Source organism: Salarias fasciatus, chromosome 16, assembly GCF_902148845.1.
Source record: "Salarias fasciatus chromosome 16, fSalaFa1.1, whole genome shotgun sequence".
NCBI classification, from domain to species: Eukaryota; Metazoa; Chordata; class Actinopteri; order Blenniiformes; family Blenniidae; genus Salarias; species Salarias fasciatus.
The window spans coordinates 27,584,254-27,602,886 of NC_043760.1; the positions used below are offsets into that span (position 1 = coordinate 27,584,254).

General features: G+C 40.9%; 1 protein-coding gene across 1 annotated transcript in view; it reads left to right on the forward strand.

Annotated features, from left to right (window-relative positions):
* Nucleotides 1-1,968: 1,968 nt before the first annotated feature.
* Nucleotides 1,969-18,633, forward strand: part of cckbrb (cholecystokinin B receptor b) — a 30,334-nt gene continuing 13,669 nt past the window's right edge. Inside the window, exons 1-2 of the mRNA XM_030111914.1 lie at nucleotides 1,969-2,131; nucleotides 16,753-17,004. Of these exons, the coding sequence (XP_029967774.1) occupies nucleotides 1,969-2,131; nucleotides 16,753-17,004 (415 nt within the window). The remainder of the gene's footprint in view (nucleotides 2,132-16,752; nucleotides 17,005-18,633) is intronic.

Here is an 18,633-nt window from a genome sequence, read left to right on the forward strand (position 1 = left end):
GAAAACATTCTGAATTTAGTTGAATTTTCAAAATTTTCATGCAACTGATGAAGCTCATGACGGTCACAACCACCAATATATAAACAGAGTTTTATTTCTAGCATCTTCTTTCTCATGTCCTCACACAGATTTTCTCACTGGCTGGGTGTGTGAAGGATCACCAGTTTAAGGCGTTTAGCAGGGAACCCACTTCTCCATCATAATCAGCTGTGTCGCTCCAGTCCACTGCAGCCCTCGGCTGGATTAAGCAGTGTAGATGGTGGAAGGTTCTATCCAGCATTAAAGGAGTGAGATAAATAGATTTCCCCCTTTATAGTGCTTCCCCACTGATCCAGGAGCCCCCAGAGCACTTTATATTCACCCATTCACACACACACACACACACACACACACACACACGAATGAAGGCGACTACCAAGCAAAGCACTCGGTCCATCCACTTTGACATATGGGGGACTGAACCTGTGACATTCCCATGGACAGACAGTCCACTCCTCCAACTGATCAACCAACAAACACATCAATCAACAGTAATTTGATAGGAGTTGCATTTTTATTTTTGAGGACGGAAAGTGACATTTTTATTTCTCATGAAGATTAGCTTTCTCCACATCTGCTGTCCTCTGTGCACAATGTTAAAACAGGCACATTTTAGGGCACTTTAGCTTGGACCAGGTTATCATAATCTCATGGCTGATCAGTGTTTGTCTTAATGTTTACACGGGGCTTTATTATTGCTGAATGAGGAAATACCTGAATAATCTTATGATTATTTCAGCCCATGACCACACAGGACAGGCAACAATAATCCAAGCATTGAACCACCGCCAGTACTTTAAGAGTTTGGTTCATATTTGATTTATAATTGGTAATTTCCCACCTCTGTAACCTGTTTTCTGAAGACCTTTACTTGTCTGAACTCACCACCAGAGGGCACAGGCGCGCGTGCAAAGCAGCTGCAGCCTCTTCCAGCCATCAGATTACACGCAGCAGAAACGCTTCTGCTTGTAATTTCATTTTAAAGTGACTTTACGAGGCTAAAAATCCATTAACTGACAACTTGTGGAGACAAATTATGCAAAAGAAGTCACAACCGCGGGAGAGAACGCATTTATAATCCGCGAATTTCCCTTAAATTCCATTGCAGATTGTGTTATTTATTTATTATTTATTTGTTTATTTATTTATTTTTGTTAATCCCTGGATTATGTAAAAATGAGACGGGAAATCTCAAGGGTGTGCGGCTTTTCACTCTCCGGATATGACAAGATGGATTGGAGTCAGATATGATGGGACAGCTGGACTGGACAGTCACAAAACTAAGAAGCATTAACAGTACAGCCTTCTTTTTTTTAAGATACTTATATTTGACACTTCTACATAAAATTTGTGGCAAAGAGAAATCCTTTTTAAACTTTTTTCATACATTTTTTTTTATTTAAATCTGTGCGTAAGATGAGTGTGTGGTGGTGGGCGACCTCTCTCTCTCTCTCTCTCTCTCTCTCTCTCTCTCTCTCTCTCTCTCTCGCTCAGGCACGCGCACACACACTCTCACGGTGTATAACATGAGCCCTCACTCGCTCTCCGTGCGCGGTTCACTTGGCAGGAGCGCAGAGGTCCGCCGCGCCTCCTCCTGCCCGGAGCGCTCTTCTCCTCCATCAACATCTGGGCGCATCTGCACCAACCTGAGAGCGGAAAAACTAAAAGGGAATAAACTTTTCTTCTTCTTCTTCTTCTCTTTTTTTTTAAACATGTAGACATGCATTAAATTGATCTCCTTCATCAAGTGTGATGGAATATAGATTCAAGGTTTTATTTCACTCCTTGGGTTGGGACAGATATTGATTGGAAGTTTTTTTTTTTTTTTTTTTTTTTTGCTCTGTTTTGTTTTGTTTTTTTTTTTCTTCTTCTTGCAACACTTGCCGTTACTGTAGTTTGGCAGGAGCGGTGTCTAAGATTTAAGGGGACATGGATTTCTATGGCCGGAATGAGACGTGGTTGTCGTCGGAGTGCGTCGGAGCGCAGCCTGACGCGCTCCTGAACGGAACCAGCAACGGGAGCCTGGAGACCGCGAGCATCGCCTGCAACAACTCGTCCACATTCCTCACACACCAGCGTGCGAGGCAGAGAGGTGAGGGCGCGCGCGCGCGCGCGCGCGCACACACACACACACACACACACACACACACACACACACACACACACACACACACACACACACACCACTTCATCATCACCAAAGGCGCAACCACTGGCTTCAAGGATTTTAAATATATGGATTTCTTTATAATAAAAAGAAAAGGGTGGATTTTTTTTGTGAGTCAGTGTAATGAGTGAGAGGTGTAGCCTCCCCCCAACTCAATCTCCTCCCATGCCAAACCGATTATTTATGCCTGTCAGACTCAGTTAATTGACATTTATTGCTTTCAGTGGAATCTGAAGCTCAAATTGACCAAGGTACCATTTATGTCTATTTTCAGTCTTTGAATAATTGGGCTTCAACAATTCACTGGATTGAGAATTTGAAAATTTAGATTTTATTTTGTTCCATTTTGAGAGAAAATCAGTGAAGCTACATTGAAGAGAGAGAGACTCATAGTTAATCCTTGGAATAAAGGAGCGTATTTGTTCATAAAAGCACTGCCTGCTGGTCGCTGGGCTCCACTCTGCTGTTACTGTGTGTTTTCAAAACATTCTCAAGCACCTTATCCAAATGGAAAGTCCAAGGCTGGAACATTGGTCAACGATTCTCTCCAACAGTGATAAAACTGAAATGGTTTGACTTCACCTTGAACTAGAGATGAAGAAAAAGCGCCCCCACTGTTTCAATTTCCTCCCAGTGCCTGTTCCACCTGCTGCATAATCAACACATGCTATTTTCATCCGTCTTGACACCGTTCAGGCTCCTCGTCAGTGTTTCCATGTGTTGATGAGTTGTTTGTGCTGCCTACACCGGTGTAAGCGACCTTCGATATGCTGGTGTGAGGGAGTGAGTGTAACTTTTTGCACATGCTCAGTATTATCTGTTATCGCCCTGGCTCTTCCAGGCTCTAGACGTGCCCATCATTACCTGACAGCTTCTCCGTCCAGTGATCAATGAGTCTAAGTGCTCAGCTTTTCAGACTGACAGCTAGATGAAGTCAGACCAAAGTGTGTGTGCCGAGACTCCCAGCAACAGTTAAATTTAGATCTTAATCCATTTTTTTTTAATGTGGAAATATTTAATTATTTTGCCCCGGCGATGAATCAATCACTCCCTCCCGAGCCTAACTATTATTTTTCTATCTTTAGCGATCTCGCTGTATCTTCTGACAAGATGTCACGCCCATCTAATGAGAAATAAAAAAGACATCTGAACCATAACAGCTGCTGACACCGTCATTACTCCCTCTGCCACATCAAAATTGATTACATCTCCACCACATTCACTCAGTCCCGTCGTCTCCTCTCCCGCTGTCCATCACTCGGGCTCTGCGTTTGGCTGCACACTGAGATTGCGTCATTGTTGAATTCCTGCTGGAGTGCGTTCTTCAGGCCTTTTGTTCATGTCAGTTCCTCCTGATACTGGGATGTAGCTGTGTGGTTCTGTCTCTTGGAGGCCTGTTCGGAGGAGCGGTCTGCAAGCTTTTCAACCAAAAAGACACTTTAGCCTCTTCGCCATCAAATGAAATGAAATCACTCCCCTGATGATGATCATCCGTTATATCTGTTGACTGTCCAGCAGTGGCTGATTGTGTTCAGAGTGTCCAGTTATGATGGAAGTTAAAATCCTCCTGGAGTCCAGGACACCACCTCCATCGCTCACACCTTCTCCTGCCTCTCTGCCTGTTGGGAGGTGAGGTGTTTATTACAAAAAGCAAGTTGCTGTAGTGTTCGTTCCAGTGTGACCGGGACCTCCGGGAGTCGCCTGGTGTCAGTCGACAGAAAGTCGTTTCCCTCATCGCCTCCATCAACAGTTCTGGGGTGCATTTGGCTTAGCGACGAGGCTTAGATGACATTTACCATGCTGGATTAGCCACTAGCTGTGACATTTACCCGCACCCAGGTCCTACAGAAGCGTTGCGCGCTTTTCTCTGATAGGAGCGGTGACACACGGACCCCCGGGGACCGACAGTGACACACACACAGCATATGTATTAGAGGGCGTGTGTTACCACCACATGGTCCATATAGGGGCCTCTATAGCTGCTACAGAATGAGAAAAAAAAAAAAACAGACCAACCTTTAAATATTAACGGATGTAAAATGATTCCCATTATTAATTCATTCACAGTTTCACTGAATAACTAATAATATCCTCTTCCACTGCCGTTAACTTTTTGCATGAATCACTGCAACGGCCTAATTCATGAGAGATCTTCCCGCCCGTCTTTCACCGACACTTAAATTGCCGCTGTATTAATACTTATGGTCTTTCAAATATGAATCTAAAGTGGGACAAATTGCATACACATGGGTGTGCAGTCCTGCAGACATCATACTGTGGCATGCGGAGGTAATGAGCGTCAATGAAACGCGAACCCAAACGTTAAATTGTTTCAGATGACTGCAGGTGGAAAACTTCTGAATGTGCCAATAAAAGAATTTTAAGTGAGTAATTCATCCCGTTTACATGCTCAGAGAGGCGGCGTAATACCGGAGTAAGTGGTGAGACGCAGCCATGCCGCAGAATCACTTTTTCTTATTTGGCTCTTCCAACAGAAAATAGATTTTTTTAAATGATTAGCTGAGAAGAACTCGTCCAGATCATCAGTCGCAGTAATAGCTCAGCTCTTCTGCAGAATAGTTTCTCTGGTGTTTTTGAAACAGTTCAGTGTGATAATATGACGCATTGGCTGAAAGATAAATATAACATTGATAATTATGTTTGTCAGGTGCTGAAACGGGGCCTTCAAATCCAAGTGGACCAAGGTCCCTTTTTCCAAGGAGTGCATCACGTTATGCTGCCGTGTTTCCATTAAAATCGTCTCTATGTGTGTGTTTTCATGGCCGTGATACGGGCAGTGCTCATCACATGGTTACAATAGGCAGCCTGCTGAATGTCCTTCCATGAATCAATCTTTTCTCCTGCTTTATATAACTCAGGATTCTGTGTGGGGTTTGCTTCATATCGCACCGACTCGCATGAAGAAGCTGATCAACTAACTGGAGACTTCATCTGACAGATGTGTAAAATAAACTCATGAAGTACATTTGTTTTCACGGATATGTAAAACTGGGCATGTGGACTGGATCATGCAAAAATACTGTGAGGAGTAGATGCTTATAAATTAATATGCAATGCATCTGACAGGTCCATGATTGTGTCGGCTTTTAACATGTTAAATGTCTTTGTTATTGCAGTAAAAGGTATTTCCTCAGCGGTCTCTCCACAACTTCTGCATGTGGACTTTATTAAACCCCAAGATTTCTAACTGCGCTGGCGTAATTCCATGGTGAAGACAATAAATAATGCATGCAAAATCCTCATTTTGGTTCTTCTGTTTGAGCAAGATGTCAGTCATGAATTATTATTCATAGCTGATCACCTGCAGGAGTCTGCTAGCCCCGGCCCTGAATGGGGTCATACATTGCTTACATTAAAGTAATTATTTCATAATTTAACATTGGTGATTGAGATTCAATATGTTTTGAAATTATTTTCAGACTTTTATGATTGTTTTTCATCCTTTTATGATTTCCACCGGTTCTCCAAAACTCAGCTCACAGCATGACAGGGTTAAAAACTACAGTGTACAGCGGTTAAAGGGAGGCAGAGTTTCATATCTAAACATGTTTGCTCTGCGTGATTCAGAAAGACTGTTATTGTTGTAAACAAAATCATTTTAAGAGCTCATATCTGAAAGTCATTACTGTGGAACAAACCCATGCTCTTTATAATTAATTTATTTTGCACTTACATTTGATCGGAATTACAATGAATGCTGTGGTAGATCCTAACAGTGCAGGGAATAAATTATAAATATAGCATGAAGCAATATGCTTGTTAAGCTTGTTTCATCTCATTCTTTCTCCAGTAATAACAACATGCTGTGGCCACATTACTACAAATGAAACACTGATTCTGTGGTAAATTCCAATGAAATTATACTACTGTGAGATAAATTATTATAAGGTTGATGCAGCTTTTTATTCATTCATTCTCTTGTAGTTTTTCCCTAATGAACAAATCTCATGTCGATGGTGTTTGTGAGTCGCCAGAGACCCCTGACTAAAAATAAATCCATTGTATTTGATGTTCATTGAGCTGGTTAGTGAAAATGTCCTCGGAGAATCATATCAAGAGTGGGTTCATTTTCTCATGTATGCAGAACATGTGCTCAAAAAGTGCTGAAGCATTTTTGAAAATTCCACAGTATTAGTTCTCTTATAGATCCCTTACATATGATTATAATATCACATCTACGGGGGGCTTAACATATATCCTGGATGGTTTTGTGGCCTCAGGGTGAGCTCATGATTTGAATATTTTAAAATAATCCTGCAGAGATTCATGAGAAATAGTAAGCTCATGAAAATCTCACAATGTAAACGTATTAACCAAAAAAATATACCCTGGACTTTTCCCATCTTATTGCATGTTCAACATGTAATTTTTTTTGAAAAACCATTTTGCTTATTTAACCTTAGATCATTGAGTTTGACAAGGTTGTCCTCTTTCCCCATTGCTCTTCGCTACTCCCTATGTATAACGGAGTCTCTCGTACTGATGTTGAACTCAAATTGTCGCTTTACGCAGATGATTTACTTTTATACATATCGGATCCACTGTCAAGCATGACGTCAATCTTGGATCTATTCAATAAGTTTGGCTCCTTCTCGGGTTATAAAGTCAATCTGCTTAAAAGTGAACGTTATCCCATAAACCCATCTGCTCTATCACTCAAACAATCTGACCTTCCTTTTAAATTTTGTATGTCAGGGTTTAAGTATTTAGGGATTAATGTTACCCCCACTCTACCCTCACTTTTCACTGCTAATTTCTCTTCCCTGTTGACTCAGGTCGAAGCTGATTTTCAGAGGTGGAACTCCTTACCTTTATCCTTGATAGGCAGGATTAATGTAGTAAAAATGTCTGTGCTGCCAAAAGTTTTGTTCCTATTTCAATGCACTCCTGTATTTCTCCCCCAAAAATTCTTCAGAACCCTGGACCAACGTGTGACGACCTTCTTGTGGCATGGGAAAGCGCCAAGAGTGAGATATTCACTCTTGCAGAAACTTAAATTTAATGGTGGACTTGCATTACCCAATTTCTTGCTTTATTGGTCAGCACATATACACAAAATGATTTATTGGCTTAAATGTCCAGAACTGTTGTGGTGCAGGTTGGAGGTGCAGTCAACACTCTCATCTTCTCCACTGGCTTTACTCTTGTCCTCCTTACCATTGAACCCTTCCAGTTTTACAGCTAACCCTGTGGTACTTTCCACTCTCAGGGTTTGGTTTCAGTTTAGACAACATTTTAAATTTGAGTCACCATCCACTCTGACACCTGTTACCAAAACTCATTTATTTACCCCGTCACTTTTAGATAATACATTTGGAACCTGGCAGAGACGGGGCATTAAACACTTCAGAGATCTCCATAAAGATGGTATTTTCTCAAGTTTCCCAGAACTGGCATCAGATTTTAATTTACCTGCGTCTCACCTATTTCGTTATTTCCAAATCAGACACTGTGCATCAACCCGACTCCCATGTTATCCTTCCCTACCTGTTAGTCAGCCGTGGGAAGATCTTCTATTGTTGAAATACAGTCAGAAAGCTCTAATATCCAAAATATATTCACAACTAATATCGTTAGATGGTCACAGAATGAATAAATCTCGCATCACGTGGGAACAGGAGCTAGGATTAAAATTTACAGACCGTTTATGGGATAAGGCCGTCGATATTATACGCTCTCGTACACCTTGTGCCAGGCTAGGATTAATACAATTTAAAGTGTTGCACAGAGTCCATTTATCTAAATCTCGATCAGCCCAGATATATCCCAATGTAGTAGATCAAGGTGACAAATGCCATGTTTCTACTTGCAATGTAAGTCATATGTTCTTTTCCTGCCCCAAAATACAAAAGTTCTGGAGCGATTCTATGATTGTGTCAAAGGTTCTGGGAAAGAACATCAAAAGATCATTGAGTTGCTGTTGGAGTGTTTTATGGGTTTGTAGAGTATGCACCCTGTGTTACTGTGTGTGTGTGTGTGTGTGTGTGTGTGTGTGTGTGTGTGTGTGTGTGTGTGTGTGTGTGTGTGTGTGTGTGTATGTGTGTGTGTAAATCTCTGGAATATTCCAGCCCAGCAATGCAAAATTAATTTCAGTCTGATCAAAAAGTTGTCCACTGTCATCTGATCAGTGCCAGTGTGTGCATCTGGTTTCCAGGCCCTCCAAATAAGAAACCTGTCTGCCAGTTGGCCAGCAGTCTGCCACAGGTGATGAATTAGTCAGACCTTGTGATCGTGTATGGATCAGTTTTTACCAGATGATCCATGACTTTATATTGTAACAAGTAAACAGAACAGAGGTGTGACAGAGACATTGTTTCTGATCCTCTTGTTTCCGTGGGAACTGTAGACCACTTCCACTCGGAATCGAAAATAAACATAAAAAAGTTCACTGCATCAAAAAAGTTCATAACAGTTAACTGTTTCTCTGAAAGAGGGAGGCTGGAATCACTGTTGTTTATGGTTGAAGAAAAAAAAAAAAACGGATGCAGACCTCCTTGGCTGCAGCTTCATGTAAATTATGGTGGCACCAAAGTGAAGAACAGTTCCAGACTTTAATGTTTACATTTTTCAGACCTCTGAAGAGCTCTAAAAAACAATGTTATATACAACCACTGCAGAGTTTAAGTGTCTCGTTACTGGAGTACTTGGAGTGTTAGCTATAGTTTAAACACACTACAAATGGATGTATGGGCTCACTTTACACTGAACACACACACACACACACACACACACTCATACACACATGGTAAGGTGGGAAAAGATACCAGCTGCAGACCACATTCCTCTCGTGACTGACAGCTAACATCTGACCAATCAGAGTGCAAAACAGATCCCTGTGCATGTGAGGCAATGTCCATCAAACGTTGTGTCTGGAACAATCAGGAAAGAAAGAATAATGAGAAATTGTTGTTGGAAAGATGTAACGCTGAAGACACAGTCAGTATTGTTGATTTTTTTTTTTAAGTAATAACTCATGAAAGTTGTGTTTTCTGCACTGTGCACATGCTCCTGAAGTTCACTTATCACCAGCAGCAGACGTTCCCGGTCCTCCCACTAAATATTCTAATCCTCTCACGGGAGCACCTTGCGCTTTAAAATATCCAGTTTTGCTAATGTCTGATTAATTCACACAGACCAAAACAAATCATGTGGGCATCCCGTTTGACTTTGATGTAACTTCTGAACTAAATGAGTGAGTCAGACTGATCCGCTCAGCTCAGCTCCAGGAACACGACCACTGCATGTCCACATTATGTGGACTTTACACACACAGAGAAAGAGGTGAAACAATAAATGTTTTACTTGAAGCCAGGAGTTGAGACGCACAGAGACGACTGAAAACACGTCACAATGTTTTTTTTTTTGTTTTTTTTTTTTAAAGCGGCGGGTTACACCTGAGTTCACTCTTATTTTAAAATAATGAGATGTTTTGCTGGGAACATCCTGAACCCAGGGTTAGTGCAGCACCAGGACTTTTTCATGGTCACATAGATAATGGTTAGTTTATTAGAGAAAGGCTGTATAATTCATAACAGAGGAGTTTTACTCAGTATTTTTCCATCAATGGCCCTCAGAATTTCACACAAACAGGGCAGAGCACAAGGTAAGCTAACAAATGCCACAAAAAAGAGTTGATGATTAAAATTTTAAAAATAGGTTCATGCTGTAGACTGTTGCCAGGCTCAACGCTTGTTGTTAGAAACAAATTCATTCAATTTTAGGTTGTCATTTTAGGGTCACATTTAATTTTAAATGCACTCTTTCAGTATTGTAAATTATCATTCGAACAGCTGTCTTTTTTCAGTATTTTCTCTTGACAAGAGTCCTTTTTACTCTAAAGAAGCAAAGGGCACTCTGAGTTATTGCATGTTTTTCATTTGCTCTTCTGTATTCAGAATCGCTTGTTAGTTATTTAGAAAGGAACAGAAATTAAATCACTGAAATAGGAAACAGGAAATGAGTTGTGCAGAGAAGACATCATTTAAATCTGTAGCTCTCTCCAATCACAGTCTGTATTCTGATTGTTTTGGCTGAACATTAATAATCTACCAGCAGGCAGCCGCGAACAGTGAAAGTACTGCGCAACGTCTTCGTAACACCAAACAGCAGGCAGGGAAACTCGTGAACTCACAACAGTGGAGTCAGGAGCAGCTTATTTTTTTTTTCTTCTTTTGGAGGTTGTAGAGATTAGAAAATAAAGCTAAAGGAACATTTTCTCCGGGTGACGCTAAATAAAACTCCTAATAAAAGACATCACTGCGTTTTCTGTTGACTCACAACCTATTCTGGCCTGAAATGACTCAATACGATGTGTTAGCAGATTGAAGAAACCATTAAAGAAAACACTGTAAAAGCTTCTCGAGACGCTGCAGACCTCCCAGTGTTTATCATGCTGATGCTGCAGGCCTGTAAAGAAGAAGACATCCATGTCAAACCTATTGAACAGGCATATAATCCATAATTCAACATTGTTAACAGTTCTAATTTAATTCTACAGTATAAACAACCTATTGAGGCTGAGAAACACCAGACTGAAATATTGGAGTGCTTTTTTTTTTGCTGTGCTGTGAATGCGAGTGAGCCACTGGAAAGCAAATGGAAATGCCAGCCAGAAGGAACTTGTAAATGTGCCGGGGGAGTTATCAGCGAGCGCACAGGGAAACTAATTGGCTCCGATTAGGCCGAAGCCAGTGTAGCACATTTCACTGAGTGAGTGAGAGAGTCGCTAATAAACAAAGGAGCGCTTCCCGCTCCCTCGTGCCAATCATGTGTCTGCACACTTCCACTGCTCCCACGTGGATGCATGTGCACTTTACATGCACGCAAAAAAAAAAACAACAAAAAAACAAAAACAGAATTAAACGACTTCGGATGCTGCTATTTACGTCTCTTTGTTGTTGGAGAAACGGTAACGTTCGGCTGCACTCCGCTGACGTCTCAGCTCTTTATTAATCTGCATTAAGGCTGACGGAGCCTTAGAAACTTCATGACATCAGTGTTTGTGTTTTTAATCAGTATTTTACGGTAAATGCAGCAGTGCAGGGTGTAGAAATCTCCAGGTTGTTGTTGGGAGTCTGTCAGTGAGTTTGCATGTTCTCCCTGTGCTTGCATGGTTTTCTGTGTTGAGCATGCCTTTCTTCAGAGAGGACATCTGTGAAAACAGGAACTGGACCACTTTGCACTTCGTTAGAGAACAACGCTGTAGAACAACAGATGGGGCCAAACTGAATTAGCTCACATTTATTGAGTTTCGCAGTAGGCATCACTGCTGTTTGTCTTTAGTTTTGACTTAAATTACTGTATTTTTACACATTTTGTTGTAATTCTCTATATTTTTCACACATTTTTGCTGCCTTTAGTGTATTTTTCTCACAATTCTGAAGTCTTTATCTTAAATTGAATGCATTTTGTGTTCATTCTGTTCTTAACATTTTCTTATGCGCCACGTTTCATAAATGTTTGTTCTCATTTGATTTCTGACCTCCAACAATGCTCCCGCTCCATCATTTCTCTAACTGTGAATATCCCAGTTTATGTTTCCACTTTTCACAGTGTGTTAACCCTGTTATTCGCTGTTGTTTTCCAAAAAAGAAGAAGAGGGAAAATGGTGCATACAAACTTACACAAGGAAATGTTCAAATGAGCCCGCATAATGTTTTGTTTTTCAGCAACCCGCAGATAAATCAGAAGGTGTAGGATGTTACAAATTTAAATAAGTTTGTAATGTCATTTTTATCCCCCCGGTACTTTATAATTATTTTTGCTCTAGTTTACCTTGGCTCAGCTTAACTTTTGCTCATCCAGTTTACGGCTTTGAGTGATTGATATTCATGTGAAGTCCTGAAAATGTATATTGGTGAAATTGCGAGTTTGTGTTTTGATCCCGGCTCTGATGTTGCTTCTGGGATGTTCAGTCTCAAAGCTATCAGTCTGCAGGAGTCAGATCATCTTTCGGTTGGACTGCTACACTGATGGAGACTGTTCTTCCTCCTGTCCTCATCACTAAATTTGCTCTCAGATTCTGCTCCGGTTCCTCCTTCATCCAGGCTTCTGTCCAGTAAGTCCCTCTGTATAAGGATCAGTTGAAATCTTGTGCCCACAACTGAATTCATGATGGGGGCTTGCCATCTGAAAATTGGTTGTCATAAAAAGAGAGAAATCCACGAGTGTTTGGACTGATCTCAGTGTGGTTGGTCCGAGCGTGCAGAACACTTCCTGCTGCATCCAGACGGCGCCGCAGGTTTTCCCGTGTGCTCATTCAGACGCACCAACACGTGCCGACTCTTTTTGCCACACCATTTACATTTTCTGCACCTTCTGCTGCTTCCTGATAAGCAGGCTGATAATTGGAGCTCGGATTAAGCGCCTCAACCACCTGTGCACGTTGTGCATAGTTACATCTCAGGTGGATTGCTCCAATCTGATGTGATTTAGGCTCATGATTTGGTCTCTAAATAGATGCAGCGATGTCCAAGGGAAATGCATGCGCTTTGTTCTGTGCTTCAGTTCTCTCTGTAATGGAATGAAGTGAAGTTTTATGATCAGAGAATGATCATCCATGTAAGTAGTTATTCTTGTTGAGGAAAATGTGATAGCCAGAGCTCTAGTACAACAGCTTGATATTTTGTGGCGCGACCAATGGCAGGCGGGTCACTGTGTGACCTGCTTTTCTCTTGTGTGGCTTTCTCTTAGCATGTTTGGGTAAAATCTTTTCACTTTTAATTGAAAGCGAAACAGGAAGACAGGGTTGTCAAAATAAAGCAAAGAGGGCAAACTGCAGATGACCCCCAAGAGAGAAACAGTACAGATCAAAGCACGACAAAAATACAGTTAAAAAAAGACATTTGCACTCAGAATGAACTGCAGAAGGTGCAAATGTTAAAAGCAAGATAGCAGAAATCATCTTAGCAAAAAGAATAAACCTTTCAAGATTTATTTAGTTTTTTTGTTTTATCACTCTCTCTGTTCGACTGTTGGTATATTTTCAGAGGATTAAAGTGTGCTTGGTTACACAAACCGCGCCAGTAAAGACAGACTTCTGTGTGATATGATTTGTCTCCTGCAGATGTGGAACCCAAGGGTACCTTTAATTACCAGGAAACACAGTAGGAAACACGATGAAAGAGTGTTGTGTCTGAGCAGGGGAGGGCGAGTTAAAGCAAACAGCATAGATTTTACAGGATGTGGTCCAGTGGAGCTGCTAATGACTGAAGGCGTGTCAGAATTTTCAACTGTACAGGGAGAGCAAATAAAATCTCAACTCAGAGGGGAAAAAATGCTGGTATTGAAATTTGATGTGTTTTCATACAAATGACCTGATGTAGTCATGGAACTGATAAACACATTGACTCTGTCAATAAGTGCCAGTATACATGTGACAGGAAGCAAGAAAATATATATATATATATGTATATGTATATATATATATGTATATATATATATATATATATATATATATATATATATATATATATATATATATATATATATATATATATATATATATATATATAAATATACATATATACATATATATATAAAAACATTAAAACCATAAAATAAAATTAAGAAATGTGACACTAGTTGCCCGGAACACAAGTAAAGATTAGAAAGACAGGAATAACTACAAATGAGAGCTAAGAAGGGAACATAAAACTAGGAGCAAGACAAAAATAACCCAGAAAAATATTGCTATTATTATCATTGAAATCTGAGCCTCAATAATGAGCGACACCTTGCTCTCCGATATCAAAGATCACTTCAGTTGTATTCTCCTGGTGAAAAAAACAAAGATAAGTCAGTTTTTAATTACAGTAGTTATTTGCAGAAGTCAGAGGAAGCAGGCCGTCTGCTGCAGCAGGAGAATCGTCCCTTACGAGTTTGACATGCCTCAAGTTTAAAAGAAATAATACAGTGGTTTACTGTTATTTATCACATTAACAGACTTTTGAAGGCTTCATCACCATTACTTAATGCATAAAGAGTTGCAAACCTTTGTACAAAAACATGTTACATCAATCCAGCATAAACTGACTGTAAATCAGCAGCAGTTTCTTACAATTCAGCTTCAGTTCAGCTCAGGATGTTCAGTTGCTACTTTTCACTTTAGCCAAACATAAATAACTTTTCAAACACCAGAATACGGAGGTTTCTAGGAACGCCCTGCCTTACCTGTTGGTCCTATCAGGTGTCTCAGGACATCAAGTTTCTCAAAGCGAAACATGAAGTTGTGTGTGTTTGTATTTCTTTACTTCCAGGCAACACTGTCTGACACAGTGGGAGCCTACCTACCACTGGGATAATAATAATAATAATAACAAAAACATTCCCATAATTCAAATCAATCATTGTAGGCAGCTGCGGATAGTCTGAGGTCAGGGTCAGGGTCGGGGTTAAGCAAGCACCAATTATGTTTAGTGTTAGGATAAGCCGCCAGGAAATTAATGTACCTCAGTGCAATATCTTCTGAAACGATGGAATATTGTCTCCCTCTCTGTTTGTGGGCTGCCTGAGGAACGGTTTGATGAATAAAGACTATTTATTAGGAGATCATGGAGTCGATGGCAGTTGAGATAATTAAAGTAATGGTTCGAAAATAAGACGAACCTGATTATAAGATATAGAACCAATATAACCAATGTGAAACATTCTATAAAGGTTTGTTCAGGATTACTGAGGGAGAGGATTTGTCTGCAAACACGGACATTTTATACCAGAAAACAAGCTCGTGTTTGTCTTACAAATGTTCAGTTCTCTGTGTAAGCATGTGGAAAATATTAGTAATATGAATAATAAATGAGTTTATATGAAAAACAAAAAAACAATAAACGTGCACCCTCTCAATGTGACCTGCTGGCATTTCACTTCCTTGCTCTGCTGCGCTGTTATGATTCCTGATTCCACCATCAGTTCCTGGCTCAGACGCTTCCTTTGGGAGAGTCCTCAACCTGAGAGACCCACTAACATGCTGTCTTGAATCAGCTGTTCATATAGCAGTCTGTATTTACAGCTCGTGCATACGGCGCTGTGACAGAACAGCTCACCGTTTTGTTTTCCTCCTGCACACGCTTATTGAGTTTCTCTCGCCATCATCTGCTTTGTCTCTCCAGTGCAGTAAATCATTGCGTTGATCTGCTTCTTCTCTGAACTCATATTTAAATTACTTGCCAGACAAAATATTTTGAACCTTCGGATCCTTGTAGTCCATTCCTGTGGCCTTCTGGCGTTGAAACTTCCTGTTAGCTGTATGCTAAAAGTAGCACCAGCACATGGTCAGGGTGGCTGAGCTGCTGCTCTGTCGCGATATCGTCCGGGTTCCACAGACCCAAGCTCATGGCACATAAATGCCCAAGATTCGCTCCATAACTAACAGTGTCAGCTTCACTGCTGTATGTTCAGGTCAGCCATAATGGAGGCATTTAAAGAGCTCCAGTCTTTCTCAGGTGCTACACGTGGTGAAAAGTCTTGGCCAACATCATCCAACCACATTATGTTCCAGTGAGATCACACCACAACCATCACCAACCTCCTGTGAATTCCCGGAGCCTCTCATTTGCCCTCCAAGGTCGTGGTCCGAGACCCCTGGTCTCCAGTCTTGAGTGTCGTCAGGACTATTCCTGACACAGATCCCCCGTCTCGCTTGTTTTCAGCTATCGTCACGCTCCGGTTCAGCCTGCTCCTTCCGTAGATTGTCATCCAAAGCTTTTTGCAGGCTTTAAACAGCTTTTATCCCCCCTTTCATAAAGACCCAGCTTCAGTTCATTGTGTGCACCTGATGTCTTACTGGCTCAGTCGGGTGTCCGCAGATTACATTCAGCATTTTCTTTGTGTCTGATGTGGAACTGGGCACAAAACCAGAGGCTGAAAATTGGGCACTAAAAATAGGGGCGACCCTCATTTTTCCAGGAAGGATTGTTTGTGTTACATTTAGATTCAAACGGTTCTTCATTTTCAGCAACACGGCATTTGATCCATCATCACGTTCTGAGCAATCCAAACAGACCTTCAGCTCCTGATGAACAAGAACAACTGCATGAAAGAATGTTTTAATTTGGACGACGATGGCAATACACAGCTTTCACACACACACACACACACACACACACACACACACACACACACACTATGTGTCTTGAGTTGATGGGTGGGGCCCGTCCTCTTTTCTTCCGTTCTTTTGTTTGGACTAGACTGAGTGGCTCAGATGCGTTGATTGTTCGGTTCATCTGGGCAGATGAACCTTGGCTGCATGGCGTTTCATGCAGGAAAAGACCAACCAGGGAAATGTTTGTAGTGTTAATGTTTTTATTTTTTACCAGATTTTTTTTTTCCAAAGGTGGTCCAAGTGTTAAAAAAGATTAACAAACAACACTAATAAAGCCTCAACTAAAAGTGTGACTATAAATGGCTCCTACAGGTGGTTAGACACACCTCTGTTACTCCAGACTGGATTATTCAGGAATCAAACCTTATCATTTTGTTCAAAAGTATTCATCTTTTAATATTCCCTGTTCTTCTGCCTTTAACAGATGAGGACCACACGCTGCGGATCTTGCTCTACTCGCTCATTTTCTTCCTGAGCGTGTTCGGAAACATGTTGATCATCGTGGTTCTTACGGTCAACAAGCGCATGCGCACTGTGACCAACACCTTCCTGCTCTCGCTCGCCGTCAGCGACCTGATGATGGCCATCTTCTGCATGCCCTTCACACTGATCCCCAGCATCCTCAAGGACTTCATCTTTGGAGCTGCGATGTGCAAGATCGTGTCCTACCTCATGGGTAAGAGAAGCTGCTGAGGTGAGGGAAGAGGAGGGACTGCTGCTCCAGTCCTGGACCCACATGTTACCGCTACAGGGAAATACAGTTCGATGTCATGAATAGTGTAGTGAAAACAAATATAGTCCTGAGGAGAAGCATGAAAAATGCTCAATATAGTCACCAAAATTTAAAAAAGGAATTTTCTTCATGTTTGGAATTGGCATTGGAACAACTCAGTGTGGCTCCTGAGATATTCAGTCTTTTAGATTTACATGTTGAACTGCAGGAGTCTTGAGTTTCTGAACCTTGAAAAGGCCAAAACCGAAGCCACAGTTTCATAAAAAGAAGAATTACGTGATTGAGATGATGAAATATAAATAATGATAAAAATATTGGCTGACGTCAATGAAAGATGAAAAAAAAAGAGGAAACAGAGAGAATAAGCTGCAAAAAGACTACAAGTCAACAGGCTCAGTTCAGAAATAAAAACCCTGAAAGCTCCAAAAAAAAACAAGGCTGCAAAGCTCAAGATACATTTAAATGAAAAAAGATAAGGAAGATAGGAAAGCATAATTAAAAGAAAAAAAAAAACAATGTCAGAAAGAAATGAATGCTGGACAAAACAAATGAAGAGTAGAAAACAGGACGTGGCTGCAGAGAAGGACTCTGGAAACAGCAGGGAGAGAAAGTGTCTGAGCCCAGACAGGAGATCATCTGCTAGAAGAAATGAAAACTCAATGGAGCAGGAAGCTCAGAGGACTGAAAAAGCAGGGGAGATGTTCGAACAAGTACAAATCCAGAAATTCAGTTCCCGGTTAACAGGATCACGATGAGCATGAGCTCTATCTCAAAAAGTGACCTCAAGAAGGGGAAGATGAGGAAAGCTGTCAGGGAAACTCAGGAAAAGAATGAAATGAGGGAGGAGGGGAGAGAAGAAGAATAAAGGAACCAAGGAAAGTAGTTTAGACTGAGATAGGAAAGTCAGCCTCTCTGCGTGCATCGGCACCTCAGAAACTGAGATAAAATCAGGTTTAGAAGGGGCAGCACAGCGGGGCAGTGCTCAGTCACCTCATGATGTGAAGGATTTCCATGTGGAGTTTGTGTTCTCGCTGCACTTACCATGGGTTGATCTGCAGGAGCTGTGGTTTCCTCCCACTGTCTAAAGCCCTCTTAAAGTCTCCTTATGCCCGTTCTTTCTCTATCATATTTACAATTAGAACAACAAAATTAATTCCTTCAGTATTTCCAGTGATTGTCAAGTAAATTCCTCTATTAAAACATGTGAAATGTTCAGATATGTAAATAAAAAGCTTGCTTACAATGTCTTACAGTATGAATGTATTTGTAATATTCATAAGAAAAGAGTTATTGTAGAAAAGAAGAACCACTATAGTGTCTGTCTTCTAGAGACAAAGTGGGACGTCCTTCACAGTCAGTCACTGTAGAAAACTTTACTTTTTTGAATTATTTAGTCTATTATAATCAAAGAAAGTGGGATCATAGGACAGTAGAAACATTCATCAGCAAATAACTTGAGTGTTCCCTGTGTGTCACCCTCCAGGCTAACTTTTCATTCCCTGATTTGTTGGGCCTTGACAGCCTTATTTTAAGATTTTAAGCACGTTGCCACCATAAAACATTTTGATATTT